General features: G+C 42.1%; 1 protein-coding gene across 7 annotated transcripts in view; it reads left to right on the forward strand.

Moving 5' to 3' along the window:
* The first annotated feature begins 107 nt into the window (after positions 1-107).
* The window catches only part of LOC124136915 (15-hydroxyprostaglandin dehydrogenase [NAD(+)]-like), a 28,700-nt gene continuing 7,407 nt past the window's right edge, over positions 108-21,400 (forward strand). The window contains exons 1-5 of one of the 7 annotated variants that reach the window (XM_046502974.2): positions 108-132; positions 10,687-10,817; positions 14,578-14,701; positions 19,959-20,065; positions 20,396-20,492. In XM_046502974.2, the coding sequence (XP_046358930.2) occupies positions 123-132; positions 10,687-10,817; positions 14,578-14,701; positions 19,959-20,065; positions 20,396-20,492 (469 nt within the window). In that variant the 5' untranslated portion in view covers positions 108-122. The other 6 variants (XM_046502978.2, XM_046502977.2, XM_046502976.2 and 3 more) reach the window with 6 other exon arrangements.

Consider the following 21,400-nt stretch of genomic DNA (forward strand, 5'->3'; position numbering starts at 1 on the left):
GCTCTCCAGGCAGACGCCACTCCACCGAGGAGGCAGTAGATGACTGACCGGCCGGTGGTCCTGGCATGCAGTATGGCAAAATAAATTGCCCGGAAAGTACAAGTTCTGATCAACGATGTATAATGTCAAAAGGTGAGTTGGTATTCTCTTAGTTTCACAACACTATTTTAAGCGAGATTCAAAACAAATCGTTAACATAATAAAACAAAATAAAATAAATCGATCGCACAAACAAGGCCATTAATAATGCACCCTTTCTGAAAAGAATTCCTAAACTCTTTAGTCAAAAGGCCATTGTATTGTATTGAGTCAGGTCATCGTGATGCTTTCCATGTTTCCATCGCAATCGTGAATGTACGTACACAAGCATTTACTTCCTCCGTTAAATAAGTTAAATTGTTGTTGTGGCACACTCAAATGTGCGTTCAACCATTACTTGACATAAAACATCATCCGCCTTGCGGAAACATCTGGTGAAGTGGGCGTAGTTACCCTGGGTCTGTCTGTTCTTTCATGCGATAATGACCTATGATTCGAACCGAGTGCGAAATCTTGAATAAGAACCAAGATGGCGGGTGTCACTCCTTGTCTCTATGTATATAGAGGGGTGTGATTTTTTTCTATACGAATATATTATGTTATACACGCTATCATCGAGTTCCTGTGGTGGTGAGGTGAGATGAAATGGGGTTTGACGTCGCGACGTTGCACTTATATAGCGATGCTGTGTGTTTGTGTGGCTGCTTGTACTAGTCTGGACTGATGCCGATTCATCGTGCTAGCTCACTGAGATACCATGCCGCAGTTTAACATGAATACCGACCAGTCCTTTAGCCCCTTAATGCCGAGCGCCAGACAGGGTAACAAAAAGTACCATCTTTTACTATGACGCGCCCGGACTTTGAACCCCGGACTTTCGGGACGTTCCGCTCTCCGGGCGGACGCTCTACCGCTAGACCACGAAGGTCCATCCAATTTATGGTTGATGTTTTCTAGGGTGTTAAATGCACGATTGTATGACCTAAATTTATTCTACGCGCATATTAAAGCGACAAAACCCTTCCAATAAACATAAGAAATATCTGCTGAAAGCAGAGTCCATTTACGATTCCAGCTACATCCTAAGCATGTGTTTATGAATGACTATCAAATAGTAATGACAACGTGTTCCCGAAAGGTGACGCCGTTATATAATTATATAATATATATAATTACTAACTACTATAATTACTAATTAATTATAACGGAAAACAGTAATTGTGCTTCGTATAAACTTAAATAAAAATAAATAAATAAATCTTTCAATTCATATTCCTAAAGACATTGCACGTGCATGTTACTATTGACGCACAATATGAATGCTTGCGTGTTTGTTGCAAGCATGCCACTCATACACGTGTTTGTTTAATATGAACAGCACACAATTATTGTTTAGCTATCAGGAGCACATAAAACACTTTTGTTTAACCGTGAATAACGCTTACGCAATGCCACGGCTTGCTGAAAATTAACGTCTACGCGCCGCGTGTATGCTGCAAACAGGAATGGCGTAAGATTTTCCAGACATTGAAATGTTCATCAAAACATAATGTTATCTCTTTGGAGAAGTTATCTACGGCAGGGCAACATTCATGTCACGTCAATATAACAACCATATTCGGTTGGTGCATCTGGGGTTGAAACCAATTAGTGGCAGAACCGTATGCAACCGGATGAAGGAGCACAGCATCCGGCCCCGACGTCCATCGCTGCGCCTGATTTGGCTTCCACGGCATCGCGAGACGCGCATAGCTTGGTGCAGACAGCATCTGAGGTTCAGACGACAAGATTGGGACTGTGTATGGTTCACAGACGGATAGCTCTGGTGGCCGTGCACTTGTCTACATGCGTCCGGCAGAAAGTTTTAGCGATGCTTTCTTGTATTACACTACGTCGTTAAGTATGGGGTGGCACCATTACTCTTGGGAGAACAAAACTCATCATTGTTAATGGCAATTTGAATGGTGTATGCTACCGGAACGACAACGTTCGAGATCATGTGCTACACGTTGTGTAAATGCAGGGGCGCAGCGTCATGCAGGGTAATGCACGCTCACGAAATGCACGTGTAACAGACTTTCACAGACACTTTAACATTGCTGTACTGATATGGGCCGCTGTTTAACCAGAGTGAGTGAGTTGATTTAACGCCGCTTTTAACAGTATTACAGTTATATCACGGCGTGTCAGCTTAATATATGTAAAGAAAGCCAGAAGTATGCATATCTCAGACGTTTACCACTTCGGTGACACCCACGAGCACGGATATGCTGCTGACAAACCTAGAAACATAATCGGGGCGAACCGGTATTCGAACCCACAATCATAGGTTTCTGACGTGCCCAAGGGACGCAACTCTGCACAGCGAAGCCACCCGTGCCTCCTGTTTCACCAGACCTCTCCCCCTTAGATGTCTGGGATGAGCTGAAACGAGGCCATTCTTTGGTTGACATTTGGGACATTCCCCAATCTGTTTTCAATCATTTTGTGTCTTCAATGCACCACCGCCGCCTCTCCTGTATCATCGCAAATGGTGGTCACACCCGATATTGACATTGTTAAAAGAGCTAAAATAATATATTAAATTTCTTTTTATTTAATTTGTATGATATATACCAGAGGGAAAAAATAACTATGCTTCATATCAAGTGGTGCAAATGTTATGTCATTGAAAATAACAACTGCATCCATTTGGTCAGTGCCTTTATATTCATTTTATTCGATGACGCCAAGCCCACGCTTTCATTGACGTGGCATCAATAACCGAAATTGTTGCGTTACCAGTTCATCAAACCGTTAATAAACATGTTTTATTATGTTTGTCCAGCGACCTCTACATCTGTAAGATTGTATGTACGCTTCCCACAATAACCTACATTAGCATACGTAAGATGGCATTGAAGCAAGTCAAAGGGAAACGAAAAGGCTATGAACTGCAACAAGCAGATTGCCAAAATATTATACAAACACATATCTACATAAATAGACCCGAAAAAGGCGACCATGCTTGTCGCAAGAGGCGACTGACGGGATCCAGTGGTCAGACTCGCCGACTTGGTTGATGAATGTCATCGTATCCCAATTGCGTGGCTCGATGCTCTGGTTCAGATTCGATTATTTATAGGCCGTCGTCATATAGCTTGAACATTGCTGACTACGGCGTTAAACAACAAACAAAAAAACAAAAATAATAACTGAAGTGTACGTTTGAATCCTTTGCTGCCATTGGTCACTCGTTTGACGCTGACGGGACCATGGCTGCTGCTTCATTCGTTGATTACGAAAAGCAGAACATCCCATATCGGAAAAATGTACTCACGTATGATGCATTCCAGGGACGTATTGCAGATCGCTTGAATCTTGCACAATTGATAGTAAATGGTCCCCAAAAAAATTCATTTTCAATTAGACCGCCTCAGTGGTCTAGTGGTAAAGCGTCCGCCCGCAGAGCGGCCGCGTTATACCAAAAGACGTTAAAAGATGGTACTTCGTGTTAAAATGGCGCTCGGCATTAAGGAGCTAAAACAAGGACTGGTCGGCTTGCAGCCAGTATGCTGTGTCTGAGTGGGGTATTCGTGTTAAACTGCGGCATGGTATCTCATTTGGCTAGCACTATAAATCGGCATCAGCCCGGACTAGTACAAGCAGCCACACACACACACACATACGCACGTGCATGTACGTCGCTATATAAGTCCACAATCTTGGACCCGACGTTAAACCCAATTTCACCTCATTTTCAATGAATGTTGCGATTTCCCGATCTGGTGAAAAGCGAAGAAAACCTTTCCCTCAATAATATCAACATACATATTTTATTCCTACTTGATCATCACACAGAGTAAGATATATTAATGTTACATGTCCACAATCACACAACAGTGTACATTTATTACATGCCGATAGTCACACAAAACTGCACATATTCTATTGCTACGTTACGATAGTCACAAAAAAAGTACTATAATAATGCTACGTGGCGACAGGCACACAGAAGTGTACATATGTTAATGCTACGTGGCGACAGGCACACAGAAGTGTACATATGTTAATGCTACGTGGCGACAGGCACACAGAAGTGTACATATGTTAATGCTACGTGCCGATAGCAACACAGAAGTGTACATATATTAATGCTACGTGCCGATAGCATCACAGAAGTGTACATATGTTAATGCTACGTGCCGATAGCAACACAGAAGTGTACATATATTAATGCTACCTGCCGATAGCATGCCAATGTATGTCAGAACATTGACGTCATCACTAGAAGTGTACTCAAGTCTGAGATTGGTGTCAAGGCTACCATTGTCAAGGAGACACTAACCAAGACCCACTTCTCTGTTCCATTAGACCGACAAAGTAAAGCAATTTGTGCTTAACCATGTCATCACATTCACAGTTACAGAGAAGACACAGTCCTGATGTCACAGGTAATATGCCGAGCCTAACCGGATCATATACAGGGAATGAAGCAATCTCATACCATACACACGTCCAGAGACGATGTGGGGCAACGCGGGTGTGGATGTCACTAAACCTATGCATATCTGGACGTTGTTGTAAAGTGTTTTTCACTTCATAATTTCAGGGGCGGTCGAGTAGCCTAGTGGTTAAAGCGTTCGCTCTCCACGCCAAAGACCCGGGTTCGATTCCCGACATGGGTACAATGTGTGAAGCCCATTTCTGGGGTCCCCCGCCGTGATATTGCTGGAATATTGCTAAAAGCGGCGTAAAACCATACTCACTCACTCACTCACAATTTCAGGCTCACACATAGCTCGTTGTCTCATGCTTTCCCATACACTGTTAGATGGAGATTCCCCTGAGTTGATGAAATTTTCTAATACGCCTGAGAATCCATCCTTATGGGCCACATTCGGTAGATCATGTGTTATGGATCTGGTACTATATATGAGAGAGTGGTGACATACTGGGAGAATCTGAGATAGAAGATCGGCTTCACAACGGTTGTGCTTGCTGCTCTACAGAGTCGTCCCAGAAAGAGAAGCTTCATTTTCTCCACCTTGCCCAGCATTGACCATTATCCCAGGACCTGAGTTGTAGCAAGTGCAGAGGATCTTCTTTGAAGGTTTTAAACTCGTCGTGCAAAGTAGCGCTGTTGGGTTCCATCTCACTGATCTCACGATTGTTGATATTAGGCCAGAGCTCATATACATAGAAAGCAAATGGGAAGATTACTCGTTGCCAGATAGTCGATGAAGATACTGGGCTCAATCCTCCAGCTCTAAGATCAACATCTCTTAGGGAGTTGATTGTCTGTCGCGCCTTAACACAAGCTCGAGTAGTTCGTTCGCTTACTTTCCCCGTGTGTATCAGAGAGCTTACTAGTTTGGATCGTCATTGTCAATCGTGAATGTTGCGATGATACTTTTCGATATTCACAAAACAGTGTATGTATGAATTCTATCAACACGTGTCACGGGGGGCACGGGTGGCCCAGTCGTCAAAGGCGCCGCGATTCGCTGTGCAGAGTTGCGTCCCTTGGGCACGCCAGAAACCTATGATTGTGGGTTTGAATCCCGGTTCGCCCCGATTATGTTTCTAGGTTTGTCAGCACCATACCCGTGCTCGTGGGTTTCACCGAAGTGGTAAACGTCTGAGGCCTGCATCACTTCGGGCTTTTCTCCTACATTAAGCTGACACGCCGTGATATAACTGGAATACTGTTAAAAGCGGCGTTAAACCAAACTCACTCACTCACTCACACGTGTCACGCCTCGTCGGGTACTCCAAGGAAAGTATGTCTGTCACCAGCTGATACACCAATCCAGTGAGAGAGTAGCCTCCCTTAGACTAAGCGGTCAGTCATGTTCAGTGTGATCGTTGACGAGATATCACAATGGGGTACCGTGACTCGTGTCTGACACATGTCCGATCACACAGACAACTGTCACTGCTCGAGTAACATTATTGAGCTCGAACGTGTCTTTGGTTGTAGATTGGGCTTATCCGATAGCCTTGTGTAACCATTATGTCATGAGACAGCCGAATCATCCGCCAAGAAAACTGTACTCTTATAAAGTCGTCAAAGGTCATAAGTCATTGGAAGTCACGGGAGGCTCAGTCGTTAGAGGCGGAACAATTCCATATCATAGTAATACAGAATTACCTCCCTTGATCGTGCAGAATCCTATAGTTCTTGGTTTCCCACCCGTGCTCATGGGTATCACCAAAGTAATAAACATCTAAGACCTGCATCAATATCCTCCATCCGTCTCCCTCCCCTCCCACACACATACGTTAAACCGACACACTGTGATATAACAGGACCACTCGTCGATTCGGTGTTAAATCAAAATGTCTTACTTGCAAATCATTTATTAAACACGTACATTTATCTACTATATTTGTAACCGTAGCAGAGAGTAGCTTCGTGGTATTCGTTGTAGTTAAACAACTTGTAATGGGGACTATATATGCTCAGTGCAAAACAATCCGGAGGAAATGACATACTTTTAAAAGATTGATATTCTGGTATTACACCGTTTTCACCCGTGTAGAATGGGTAAGGCTTCAAATGGTTATCTGAGGATTCGCCTCCCTTGTTGTTGGGGCTAGTCACGTGATGACGCACGAGCAGACGACAGCTTCTCACATCTGCGAAAATGTCAGAATGTGACACAAATCGGTACAAAGCTTCTCACGAGTTGCATAGGCGTTCCTCTCTCTACTTGGGCCGGTCGGGTAGTCTAGTGGTTAAAGCGTTCGCTCGTCACGCCAAAGACATGGATACAATGTGTGAAGCCCATTTCTGGTGTCCCCCGCCGTGATATTGCTGGAATATTGCTAAAAGCGTCGTAAAACCATACTCACTCACTCCTCTATCTACAGTGTACGATAATGTAAAGAAGTTTGACTCGGGCAGTAATGTATCACGTCAGCTTTGACCAGGACGACATATTGCTCAAGTTGCGCTGACGCATCAGATACGGTCTGCCAAACTTGGTTTCGAAACTGGGTAGGGCCGGGGGTCCCATGGCAGCTGGAAATGACTGCACATACGCAAAAACGCCTGGGCCGATGTACTTGAATCACTGAAACGTTTGATGATGTGAATTTTACAGAACAGTCAGTGTTCCAGCTCTAGAGTCCGTGAAAATGGGGGTTCCGAAGATTTCACCGCGTGTGACAGCATGGGGTGTCATATCGTTGATGGACCTTACTCCTCTTATATTTGTGGAGGGTAAAATTATCACTGTACAGTATTGTCAAACTCTTCAGGAAGGCATAATAGAATCTGCCACAGGACGAAGTAATATGATTCCATTTGTGCTTCAGCATGTTGGCAGATAACCACGTTGACGTGGTGGAATTTCCAGTCGCTTCATTTGATCTGAATCCCATTGAAAATGTCTCGCAGCTCATGAAGGACATTTTGCAGCCTGGCAATCTTGCGGGATGGAAGGACGCGATCCGCGAGACATGGTTGATCCAACCTATTCAGCCATAGAGAGTTTAATAGGAAGTCTGGCGAGGCGTATGAACCAGTGTTTCGACAGACAGGATGCCCTAACTAAATACAAATAATGTGTTTGTGAAAGACAGGGTGCTCTCACTGAATATCAATATTGTACTAGTAAAAGAATGCGTCCTTACAGCTTATCGTGTGAGCCAATAATATTGAAATATATGATGTATTTCTTAGATAAATATATGTTTGAAAAATTCCGGATGTTTTCCTTTGTTATTTACATGTATGTCAATACCACATACCAGTGTTTATGTGTACATGAACACATATTACTATACATTATATGCCGCATATAAATAAAACTGTGTACATTTATGATTGATAACATGTTGAGATAACTGAAGTTTGATATAAGCAGAGTGCCGTTATTAAGCCGTAATGTCGATACACATTTAACTCAGATCATAACGTCTTAAACGATAGAGCAAGTTCGATTCTCTAGGGAATTCTGCGGAAGAAAATGTCCCAATGATACATCCCGACTTGGCTAGTCGTGTGTCATCTTACCAAAAGAGCGGATCGTCCAGACTCGATGAATTACAGACCTGCGTGATATAACTAAGCCACTCCACTCCTCTCTCCCCCCCCCCTCCCCCCGCTCCGCTCCAATCCGCTCCACTCCCCCCCCCCCCCCGCTCCGCTCCGCTCCATTCCACTCCCCCGCTCCGCTCCACTCCACTCCACTCCCCCCCCAGCTCCGCTCCACTCCACTCCGCTCCGCTCCATTCCACCCCCCCCCCCCCCCGCTCCGCTCAACTCCATTCCGCTCCACCACCCCTCCGCTCCATTCCACTCAACTCTACTGCCCCCCGCTCCGCTCCGCTCCACTCCCCCCCCCCCCCCCCCCCCCGCTGCGCTCCGCTCCGCTCCATTCAACTACCTCCCGCTCCGCTCCACTCCATTCCGCTCCATTCCACTCCACTGACCCTGAACAGCTATCAAGACAGTTTGAAAATAACCCGAGCAGGATAATTGTTACACTCACCAGCGGAAACCAAGGCAACATTCGAGGGAGTGAGTGAGAGTTGGATGGGTTGCTGGCTTGGTTTGGGGTGGCTGGCTGGCTTGGTTTGGCTGGCTGGCTGGCTGGCTGGCTGGGAGATTGGTCAGTGAGTGATTTAACGCTGCTTTGAACAGTATGTCAGTTATGATGGGTCACCTTAATGTGGGAGGAAAGTGACGGAGGTCTCAGATTCTAACTAGTACTATTCACATTCTGGACAACGGAGAAAAGCTAATCTGCGCATTGAATTGCCGGGCCTTAGCCAACTCACATCAGTTTTGACCATGGAATAGACTAGAGAAATTCAACATAAATATACGTGATTTGCACAAAACCAAGATCCCTTCATTTGTATTAACACCAGGTAAGTGTGTGTTTATATGTGATGAGAATTCGCCCCCATTTTCTATTTGCTGGCGATAATTGTAGCTTAGCTTTCTTTGCGATTTCAAACACCAACATTTTGCTTTAGAAACCGACACCGTAATACCTTAGAAATACATTCGCTTTGTAAGTAGAACACAGCCACATCCTTATTCAATGAAGACCACACTAATCCTCTAAGCTGTGGAGTAAGTTCTACAGACGCCTAGGTGCATATCATTGAGGTTAACAATACACGCAGCCCGTGTGGCTAAGCGACCGCTTTGAATGACCCACAACAACGCACGATGTCACAGCTGGAAATCTGCTTAAACTATTTGCATAGTCAAAATACGCTCAGACCTGTTCAATAACATTCAAGATACGAACCGATGTAGACATACCTAGGCCTACTCAAACAGACACTCGGCCTTCGTACACACGCATACGTACTGTGGTAAAACAGGTCACAGACGGTGCAAAGTCCTCAACAAGGAATAGGTCGGGTGTGTAGTGATTTAAATATGCAATAACTGTACCCTTCGTCCATGGACCTTCAGTCTCACGTGGGTTCTGTGAGGTAAGAGCACTGATATTCACTGGCCATAGCAATTATATTCAAATAACAGGGTCTAGATGTATACTAGTATATTTTAGTTATTATTTCTTAAAGAGTCAGCATTGCATGTTCGCAAACTTTACATAGTTTAATATCAACATAACCTATATACAGTATTGATCGCGTGGGGATAATATAACGATTTATAAGCTGGTATCATGGACACGACGTATGTCGGTGGTATGTGTATTTTAACAAAGGGTTTAGCAGTCCTGTATTATGTATGGCAGTTAAATTCACTTATTTCTATCAGCTGTATCTTTTATTGACGGTTGACATCATCGGTACATGTGGCTGGGATGGTATGTAAGCAGGCGGAGAAGGCAATACAATATCCCCTCTTTCAAAATGGAGAATGAACGTAGCCGTGTATTGTAGAGCTGTTACAATCTAGGGCAGTAAATGTTTCCGTGCAAACAGTTTCGTGATAACAGGTACATACATGTGATTATGTTAACGTGAACTAATTTTAAACATTTGGGAAGGATATGATCTCATATTGATTTACAGTGAATGTAGGATGGTCAGTGTGATACAGGGATAATTGGTAGATGACCATGTATACGGACGTGATGCAAGGATGTAAATATAGAATGGATTTATCACCCCTGTCATTTAACCAGCATTAAGGGATATCAGGACGGTAGTTTGCGAGTTTATATGCAAAGCTTGAAGAAACATCAATGTGCAAAACTCTAGATCTGGACCATCAAGGTATAAACAGTCAATTAATATTATTATTGGGGCGAATGTGGACGTCACACGCCTGGCAGGTATATCCTGTATATTAAGAACATACAGAGAGGCCGTTGTAAACCACGGTCCATCCGCTGCCCCAAGACTGGCAAACATACATGCATACATGCATGCAGGCGGACAGAGCGAGTGAAGGAGTGAGTATGGTTTTACGCCGCTTTTAGCAATATTCCAGCAATATCACGGCGGGGGACACCAGAAATTGGCTTCACACATTGTACCCATGTCGGGAATCGAACCCGGGTCTTCGGCGTGACGAGCGAAGCAGGCGGACGTACAGACTGGTATATGACAGTGGGCAACATTGTTGGACACAGACAATTGGTGTTCGACAGGATTGGCATAACGTACATGGAAAATCGTCCGTGAAAATATTTTAAAGTTAAATACTGTTTCCCTGGTTTCATTCAGATAGAAGAAAGGAACGTTCGACGATTGAGGAGGAAGACATGGATGTCAATGGCAAGACTGTATTTGTTACCGGCGGGGCCCAGGGAGTGGGCCGATCTCTAGTCGAGGCTGTGCTACAGAAAGGAGCAAAGGTAGGGTTTGGTACTTCTGTAGTCAAAGGTAAAAAGATATTGATCTTATTTGTCATATTGAGATCTCAAGAAAATTCAAAGCTCTCTTCTAAACTTTTAAAGTGTGGGTGAGTATGGTTTTACGCCGCTGTCAGCAGTATTTCACCAATATCACTGCGGGCGACACCAGAAATGATCATCACACATTGTACTCATAAGGAAAAGTGAACCCGGGCTTTCGGCACGACGAGCGAACGCATTAACCACTAGGCTACCCCATCGTGTTGATATCGGTATATCTATTTATAGGGTTCGCTAAAGACATTTCTACAGGTAATATTTTGGCATTTGATTTCCCCTGCAGAGTAATACATATATAGCAATTTGAAAGAAAATGAAAAGTTGAGTGGTTACCCTGGGCTCTGGTTATTCTTCCTAACTGTTAACAATGTCCAGTTATAAAAAAATACATATGACCACATGTACAGTTACTATTGCCTTTTAGCATATAATTACTGTAGATCTAAAACTTAACTGCCGGGCAAGAGAATGTATACACTTGAAAATTGGATTTGACCAAACAATTAAAAAATATTGTGAAACCGTTACCGTTAAAACAGTCGCCGAAACACTGCAAACTTGAGATCCCAAACACAACTATTAATCACCATCAAACACGCGAGAGGTTCAACGCGCGAATCACGATAATATTTATCGAATAACAATATACGTTGATTGAAAATAGCGTTATCATGTTGGGACATTTATGCAGATCTGTACAGCTTATTATACTCAATCTTGTATGTACTAATATTCACTGATGGAATTATTTACGACGATGACTAATGCACACACGAGGAAGTTGACTAATATGAAACCGACATTACAATCACACAGGCTGCAGTAATGACACATGGTCATGTTTCGAATATTAACCTGAAAGAGCTTTGTGAAAGGATAAGACCCGTAAAGATCCGGGGTAGAATAGGTCTTCAGCAACGCATACTTGCCGTAAAAGGCGACTATGCTTGTCGTAAGAGGAGACTAACGGGATCGGGTGGCCAGGTTTACTGACTTGGTTGATGCATGTCATCGTATCCCAATTGCGTGGATCGATGCTCATAATGTCAATCACTGGATTGTCAGGTCCAGACTCGATTATTTACAGACCGCCGTCTTATAGCTGGAATATTGCTGAGTACAGCGTTAAACAATAAACAAACAAACTTAAAGGATAATGTTGTCAGGAACAGTCCAATACACATGTGCTCAAGTATAGTATAGGCCATATATCAATAACTGTGTGTCAGTAGTAACTTCAAGTTGGATGATAGATTCTACTTAGTGTCATGACTGACAAGCCAAGGCTCTATACAACAAATCACTTGTAAACGTAGTCCTTACCGTTAGGTTGGGTAACCATAGGTAGACAAAGTTCAATTCACATTCTAACTTTTATACGTTCAAATTGAAATAACTAGATTTATTTTTGTCATTATAATGTATGTAGGAAACATTACATTGGACAAGAAGCGCCTGTATTTGAAACTAAGATTTCACAATTTATCGGGTTTTTTTAAGGCTAAAAAGTTCTCGTCAGTTCAACTGTGCGAGTTCACGTCAAGAAACATAGTTTCGGACCTTTGCATTTTACAATACGTATCTTCACATTTGCGGGTGGTTTTGAGTACAGCGGGCGTAGGCAACTCATACATGTAACAGATATGTTAACGGATAAAGGTACACTGAAATTGATATTCTTTGCAAATACTCAAACTGAACTGTACGTGCTTTGTATTTTAGATGGACTGAAGAGACTTTTTAGCCTTAAAAAACCCGATAAATTGTGAAATCAAATATTCAACTGGTTGATTGAGTGAATGTGTTTAACGGTATTGCACATGAGTTAGAGAGGAAAGACCACGGTAATGCAGGGGATTGACACTAACAGTTTGTTAGCACATGTATACTGTCGCTTGGCAGCGTTCACGGCACATATTGTCGCCAATCGTCACCTATTATTCCCGGCAACGATACATGTTCGGGGTGCTGTGATTTGAGAAGCCATTGATATGATTTTAAGATGACTCAGAATATTGTTAATTCGGACGCCATTATGAAGATGCTTTGCATAATCTCTGCATTTGCCTTCAATTTGCGGTTATTAGATGTAATTGTCACTTCCATATTTGAGCATGGGTATGATCCTAAAAATTAACTGTTATATGCAAATTTAACTGAAGATATTAATCTACCACTAGAAACCAGAAATGTTTTTTCTAATGAAATGGGTAGTGTTGAAATATATACCGCTGATACACTTGTTCTATACCAGTGATATACAAGTGATACACTAGTTAGACATCTATAGATTGCTTTGTAATTATTTTTCTCTAAAACTTTCGAATATCCATGAACATATGATTGTAGAAATATATACTATGAACTTACACTGTATGTTATTTCTAAATACAAATACATTACCTCTCAAACATTCTACTCTATAATATTTTCTGTAAATGTTTCCAAACAAAAACAATACAAATTGGAATTACATCAATGGCTTCTCAAATCACAGCACCCCGAACATTTATCGTTGCCGGGAATAATAGGTGACGATTGGCGACAACATGTGCCGTGAACGCTGCCAAGCGACAATATACATGTGCTAACAAACCGTTAGTGTCAACCCCCTGCATCACCGTGGTCTTTCCTCCCTAACTCATGTGCTACACCGTTAAACACATTCACTCAATCAACCAGTTGAATATTTGGAGCTATAACGATAAATCACTTGCAGACACATGTCGCATGCTTCCGTAATAATGCCTTTGCAGAATGTTTGTGAGTGCATGCGTGTGCGTACGTTCATGTGTGTGTATTTAGGGAGAGATGGAGAGGGGGACTAAATCAAGTTTTTTTTGTGATAAATATTGATCGAACATAATGTTTAATTATCTTGGTATCTATTTCGCCAAGGACCCGAGAAGATCCTGGTTAGAACAGGTCTTCAGCAACCCATGTTTGTCGTAACAGGCGACTAAAGGGATCGGTTGGTCTGGCTCGCTGACTTGGTTGATGCATGTCATCGTATCCCAATTGCGTGGATCGATGCTCTTGATGTCAATCACTGCATTGTATGGTCCAGACCCGATTATTTACAGACCGCCGTCATATAGCTGGAATATTGCTGAGAGCGGCGTAAAACAACAAACAAACAAAACAAACACACAAAACAAACAAGCAATTCCGCCAAGATGACTGACATATGTTTTCTTTCTAAAACCGATATTGAAAAAGAGTACATTTGTCGAGAAACGCATTCGTACGCATTTATACTCAATTGTCGTTATTGATAATATAGAGAGATTATATTTGATTCTTAGTTGGATTGCTGAAATGATAAAATTCTCAAACACTGTTTTTGAGAATTTCAAACAAATTTTCAAATCAAATATATCATCATAAAAAAGTTTAAATCTCCGAGGACTCTTTTATGGACTAGTGTTGATGTATATGATATCAAACGACTCGAGGGCGAGATTCTATTTACCATCCAAAATCATTCTTTCAACATTTTGTACACAGTTATAACCAGTTGTTTGTGTGTAAATAGTACAGCTAATCAACATCAGAGGTGACAAATAAGTTGTGTGATTTGATTGTGACGTCATGGTGACCGATGACGCCACCGACGTCTGCAAAGCTTGATTTCCTCCAAGCGATACCTCCCGCCAGTTTGCAACTCGATTATTGTTGTTTACGATTTTTTATTCACCAGGTGTGCATAGCAGATTTTAATGCAACACAAGGGAAGTCAACTTTAACTGAACTTCAAGAGAAATGGGGAAAAGAAAACGTTATCTTTGAGGCATGTGATGTCTCGGATTCTAAATCCTTTGAAAGTAAGTAGATATCGTACGTCAAAATTGGACGAGTGAGTGAGTGTGTGAGTTGGGTTTAACGCCGTTTTTAACATTGTTCCAGTTATATCACGGCGTGTCAGCTCAATGTGGGAGGAAAGCCCGAAGTGATGCAGGTCTAAGACGTTTACCACTTCGGTGAAACCCACGAGCACGGGTGTGGTGCTGACAAACCTAGAAACATAATTGGGGCGAACCGGGATTCGAACCCACAATCATAGGTTTCTGGCGTGCCAAAGGGACGCAACTCTGCACAGCGAATCGCGGCGCCTTAGACGACTGGGCCACCCGTGCCCCCCTAAAATGGGACAAGAGGTAAGAGGACCGTAGTTCATTTAGCTTAAATAAGCGCCCATAACGATCTCCATATATTCCTAATGACTATGCAATTTCCATTGTGCCCGTAACGAAATGACTAAATGTGACGTCATCGTACATATTTCATTTCATGTCACTTGGAGGGTGACTATAGCGCTGTCGCTGATTAACATGATGTAATGATGTTTTATAGCATGTCATCGGCTGGCGCGCTTATTTTAGGAAGTAAATAAAACATGACTGAGTGGCTCTTCTACCTACTGAATCCATACAATCTAGACCATCAACTAGCCATTCCAGAATGGTCTTTTGTTCAGGTTTCCAATTTGTAATCGAGAGTTTGTCAAAATATGTTTCGAAGCGTAGTCGCCAATTTGAAATTAGTGCCGTAAAGCACGAGAAAGCTGCCTTCTGATTGGTCATTCCATTGGTCGGTCAAAGTTCGCGCAAGGTCGGTCTGACGTGACCCGTAATGGGATGTCCTCAGATCTTTGTTTGGCTGTAGCGAGAACTAAGATCTGATTTTAATGAGATTGACCCACTGCAGGTAATGAATTGTAACTGTCCACGCAGTATGTATAGCTGGGTGCACGAGGAACCTTTGAGGCCTAGAATATGTATATGTTTGGTTATATTTTATTATAAAAATAAAACAAATGGGAAAGTAAGGATTCTTGATCAATATCGACCAAATCAAATGTGTCACTTCTGGACGTCCTCATTACCAACCGATTCACTTGCATGCCATGAATAAATAGTGCCCCGTACGTGATGTTGCCTGACGGTTATGCTAATGATATAATTGGAATCGTACAATCGACTCCGCATGGATTTTCACTCGTGGTAATAAAAAAACTGTCTAAAGTGGACTCGTTTCGTAATCTAAATCTCCCGTATAGGTTAAATTGCTGAATAGACAATAATTAAATTTTCGTTGTGTTCATTTAAATTCCTGCATTCTGATTAGCAGTCTGCTGATTTGGTCACATGTTATTTGATTCATTTCACAATGAATGTAAACAATTAAGCCACGCCCACCGAGGCGCACTACTTTTATCACGGGGATGTGATCCCAATATTACAGTCAAGGGAATTCCCTTTCTGCTTACGTTTATCGTCATGCACAGGATATTTAGCGACATTCATGCATATTCATTGTCAAAACTATCCTTTGAAGCCAAAGGCCGAGAAGGAATAAAACAGCAAACGTGCATGCTCGCTCGCCTGTTTTTTTTCCGCTCGCCTCGGTTCCACAATTTTCCCGTCTTTCGGTTTCACTTCGAACTAGCATTGTTCCAACTGTAATTTCCCGTTTTCAGGAAACTAATGTTTGAATCTGACGGTAACTGACCATGTCATTTGAAAAAGCCGCCTTCTCCCGGACACATTTCTTCCGGTTCGTTACAGTCTCACTGTTGCAGTTCTTCTCGCCTCTTGCCTTGATTACCGCCTCCGTGGTCTTGTGGGAGAGCGGAAGGTCCGGGGTTCGATCCCTGGCCGCGTCATACCAAAAGACGTTAAAAGTTATGGTGAGCCAGCACTATAAATCGGCATCAGTCCGGACTAGTACATGCAGCCACACACACACGTGCGCATACACGTCGCTATATAAGTGCAATAATCTTGAACGCGACGTAAAATCACGTCTTGCCTTGATTGACGGGTCCTATGGACAATGTAATTGATCCTACTCTGATTGGCTACTGATTGTGTAGGCGCGTCAAGCTATGTGCATAAATTAAACGATCATCTGTTTCATGTCAGCCACAGTATGATCATACACCTGGAATGTTTATCAATCTCGTCATTTTTGTCTGTTTTGATATATACAACTGCTTTTGGTTAAACTATTGTAGATAAAACATGTTTACGTTGTCGAATTTGATAATAAGCATTGACTGTGTATTTTTTCGGTTCATTGAGGTATGAATCGAAAAACCGATGTGCAAACTTTTGTAAGAATCCTTAATTACTTGGAAGTTGACGGATGACAAAGTAGACACCATTTATGGATAACCACTTCTTTATTAATGACAACGGTATACGGATCTATACCGACACGTCGCCTTTACAGTAAATAAAGTAGTTGTTACCCATAAATTGTGTCTACTTTGTCAGTCAACCGGTGAGTCTCCTTTTGCACGCAATCTTTAAATCACTGGGGCAAATGTGTACGTAGATGAGACAACGTTGCCTTGTCCCTATCTGAAGCAGTACTAAGTAAATGTCAATGTACAAAGACGTGTTACGTTTGACAATTCAAGATTTAGTGTGGTCCAGGAGGGAGGTATGTTGTTGAAAGTACCGAAAGAACTGTAGTTGTACAAAAACATCAAACACGTTATCAAAAGACCACCACAAAGGTTCACAAACAAAGTTTAAGGCAGGCTGGTTCAAGTAAACACATTGTATTTCTTGCGCTAACATACGTCATGCTAGGTATTACCTTAATTATAATAGACAGTGTTGATAACGCTGGTTGTGCTGTGTTAATTTCTTCACGACACACTTGGCGTTGTTTTCACACCTCACCTATGGGCATTTGCGTATTCATAATAAATAGTGCCTTAAGAATGCTGGTACCATCTGAAACGACGGGGTGCTTAGTTTGAAATATACATTTCAGTGCAAGAAAATGTCGCTTAGTGAGAATATTAATCACTAATCCTCGACCCCTTTCTAGTTACAAGTATTTGGTTTCGAAGTATGAACGATCTCTTCCACGATTATGTGTCATCAATGGAGAGATACGGGTGGAGACTCATTGCGTTGCTATGAAGCTCTTTATCTTGCCTATGATATGTTAAGACGAACCATTTCAGTTGAGCGAGCGAGTATGGTTTTACGACGCTTTGGGCAATATTCCAGCAATATCTCGGCGGGGGACCAGAATTGTGCTTCACTCATTGTACCCATGTTGGGAATCGAACCCGGGGCTTCTGCGTGACAAGCGAACGCTATAACCACTAGGCTACCCCATCGCTCTCATTTCAGTTGAAAAGAGATTCGTATATCGGGGAGATAAAGGTGTTTTTTAGTGTAAGTGTGGTAGTGTTCTTTTTTAAGTAGAACACGATGAGTGCCTCCTTCACATTATACATCTACATGATAGTCAGTGTATTATTAATCAGTATCATGCCTTGCTTTAAAAAGATATTTTCTTGATCAAGTCAGGTCAAACATATTTATTGTATTGCCGATATACAAGTTACCTATCTGTAACTTCATATCTGGTCTAATGTCATAACACAGGGTATGTCCGAGAGTAGATTATTTCTCAGTGACAATGCAATGACCAAATTCCCCATTCGATGAGAACAATAACACGAACACTGGTTTAAGTATCATAACGATTTGTTAATATTCTTTTCTACCTTGAATTTTGAAAATACCAGATTTAGAGGTTTCAAATAAATATAAACGCCCTATCGTTGAGATTTTGACGGCCGTATCAACGCGGAAGCTAACATTTTTAGAATACTGTCTTTTACAGTCATTGTCGGTAAACATATTTACATAATTATATGTCCAACTATAGGTTACACAATGCAAAGTTGCTGTTACTACAATATTCAAAGGATTTGTGTCAATACATACCATGCAGAAAACACGATAGAAATCTGCAAAGTTTTGAAGAAAACATAGAGCTTGCTATTTCGTGCTTTTCTATATACGAGTGTAACGTCATATCTTTTGAGCACAATAAGCACTATTACGTCATAATAATGACGTGCGATGTGGAACGAAACCTTTGCACGGCTTGCTTAGTTTTCTGAAGGAGTAAACACCTCTTGTTGGCTTACGAAACTAGCGTGCTAGATCCTTCGGTGCCTGTCATAAGTTCGAATGAAGTAATACGTAGTACAAAAACTGCTTGAGAATATGGAGCAACGTGTTTTGTTTAAGGCTGTTGTCAGCATCGTCCCAAGGCTCCTTCCCAGCCTTTGACACCTTACTTACACTCTCGGTGTCGCTGCCAGCAGTGTGGGCGCGGTCATTACAATAATCTTGAAATTTGCCATCTAACCCGAAATGTAGAAACTTTTGTTTATGTATTCGGGAATTCCATCACGGATATTTTTTAAAAGGTTTTCGACTTAACAAAAATTCCCAGATGAATTAACCTTTTTGTTTGTTTGGTCGGATTAGTTCGTGATTGCAGACGAATAAACCAAGTTCTCCCAAATATTCTTACTATACCAATTACATGATTGCTGTAATGAAACAGAAATTCAAATTGACAAACAAAGAAAGTAATTTAGCAGGGGTAAGTGTATTCGGCGTAACGACGGTCGTCACTTGTTTGTAATCACAACGGTCAATCAGCTGCGAGTTCGACTCCAAGCATGGTTGAGGTCATCTATCTCTGCGGGGAGTTTTGACTGGTGGCAGCAATAGTACAGAGAGCTCCGCGAACGGGCTATCGCTGCGAGGAGCTTGCATCTTCCCTAGCAAGAGAGTCAACTGACTGTAAACGTCCAGTTTCCATAGGTGTTTGGTTTTAGTAAATAGTGAAAAAATGTTGAGGCGGTCTAGGCTACACGGTAATATAAATATTCGTTTTCGAAAAATTATTTTGGAACCTCACTGAGACCCAACTGATCGAGTACAAGCCATCTGATGTTAAAGCAGGTCAAGTTTATTCGTTTAATTTATAATCGAGGGAAAGTCGATGGTACTTGTCGTTACCCTGCCTGGCGTTCGGCATTAAGGAAATGGGCAGGTTGGCTTGGGGTGTGAGGGATATATCCATGTTAAAACTGTGGCATGGTATACCAGTAGGCTGGCACTATAAAACCCCTAAATACGTCGCTATATAAAGTGCAATAGTCATGAATGCGACGTTACTCTCTATTTACCGTACTTCGCCGTTATAATTGCAGTATGTACTTCTACTGATGTTGTTCTTACGTACATTCAGGTAGCTTTCAAAAAGCTGTCAGTCACTTTGGAAGGATAGATGTGCTAGTCAACAACGCTGGAATAGTCAGTGAGAAAGATTGGGAGAAATGTATCAACGTCAATTTTGTAAGTTGATGGTTTCCATTGATGTAAAACATGTTTTGTTCAGTTAAACTACGTTTCGGTCACACTGCTAAATTGCTGCACATGCCATTTAAAGTAAGTTCTTACCACCCTTCAACATAGTTTAACCTTGATGTGTTCACGGCACTGCCTACAAGCAGTCAGAACAATGTGAAGGCCGATCTGTTCAAATTACAACCATGACAATAGCACCATATCTTCGGCATATGCTTAACTCAGGGACAAAATATGCTTATATAATCCATACAATTCTATTCTACTGCGACCCAAGGTATTAATTGTGACACTGTGTATTTGCCAACTTATGTTCAGATGGGAGTAGTCAGAGGAACTATGCTGGCCTTAGAGCACATGCGGACAGATCGGGGGGGCCACGGCGGCGTCATTATCAACACATCCTCCACGGCAGGTGAGCGTCAGATGTTTACTTTACTTCAGCGATTATATCCATTTGATCGCTTCATTTTATTACAAAACTAATATCACAACTACTATACATTATAACTGGCATAATAGTACGACTATCTCCACCACTAACATGACAGCTAACGCTATTACGTCCATGAGTGACACTACCATACCATCTACTACTCCTACTACTACTACTACTACTACTACTACTACTTCTACTACTACTACTACTACTACTACTACTACTACTACGACTACAGCTGACACTTTCACTATCGTGACATCACCAGTCTCTACCACTACCACGTCAACCAAAAAGCAACACTATGATCGCTACAACTAGCACTTTCTTTTCAAAAGTGATCACCGCCACTGCCACTGTTACATTGATCTCCACCAACAACAACCTCATCACGACTGAACACTATCGTTACAGACATCAATATCATGAACACCACGCAGATCTCCACTGATCCTTTATACACCGAACAACAAGTTCCTGTGACACTGAATAAGATTTAATGTTATGTTTTTTACCAAATCTGAAACAATTTCGGTTTGCAACAGATAAAAGACTCCTGTAATTGTTCAGATGGTTTAATACTGACTTCAGAAAAAGCGTGATTTCATAAAAAAAAACATGAACATGCCAAAATGTCAATTTACAAATCAATAGCGTGTGTGTCCACTTCTGGTTGCGATGCAAGCAACACATCTTCGTCTCATTGAATGGACCAGGCGTCGCACAAAGTCCTTGTGGGATATCTGTCCATATCTGCTGGAGCATATTTCGAAGTTCCTGGAGTGTCAGTGGAACACGTGGTTGACGTCGAAGGCGCCGATCCATCTCATCCCACAAGTGCTTGATTGGTGAGAGGTCAGGGGAGCGAGCCGGCCGGGGGATGA

This window comes from Haliotis rufescens, unplaced genomic scaffold, assembly GCF_023055435.1.
Source record: "Haliotis rufescens isolate VD_foot unplaced genomic scaffold, xgHalRufe1.0.p SCAF_1, whole genome shotgun sequence".
Taxonomy (NCBI): Eukaryota; Metazoa; Mollusca; class Gastropoda; order Lepetellida; family Haliotidae; genus Haliotis; species Haliotis rufescens.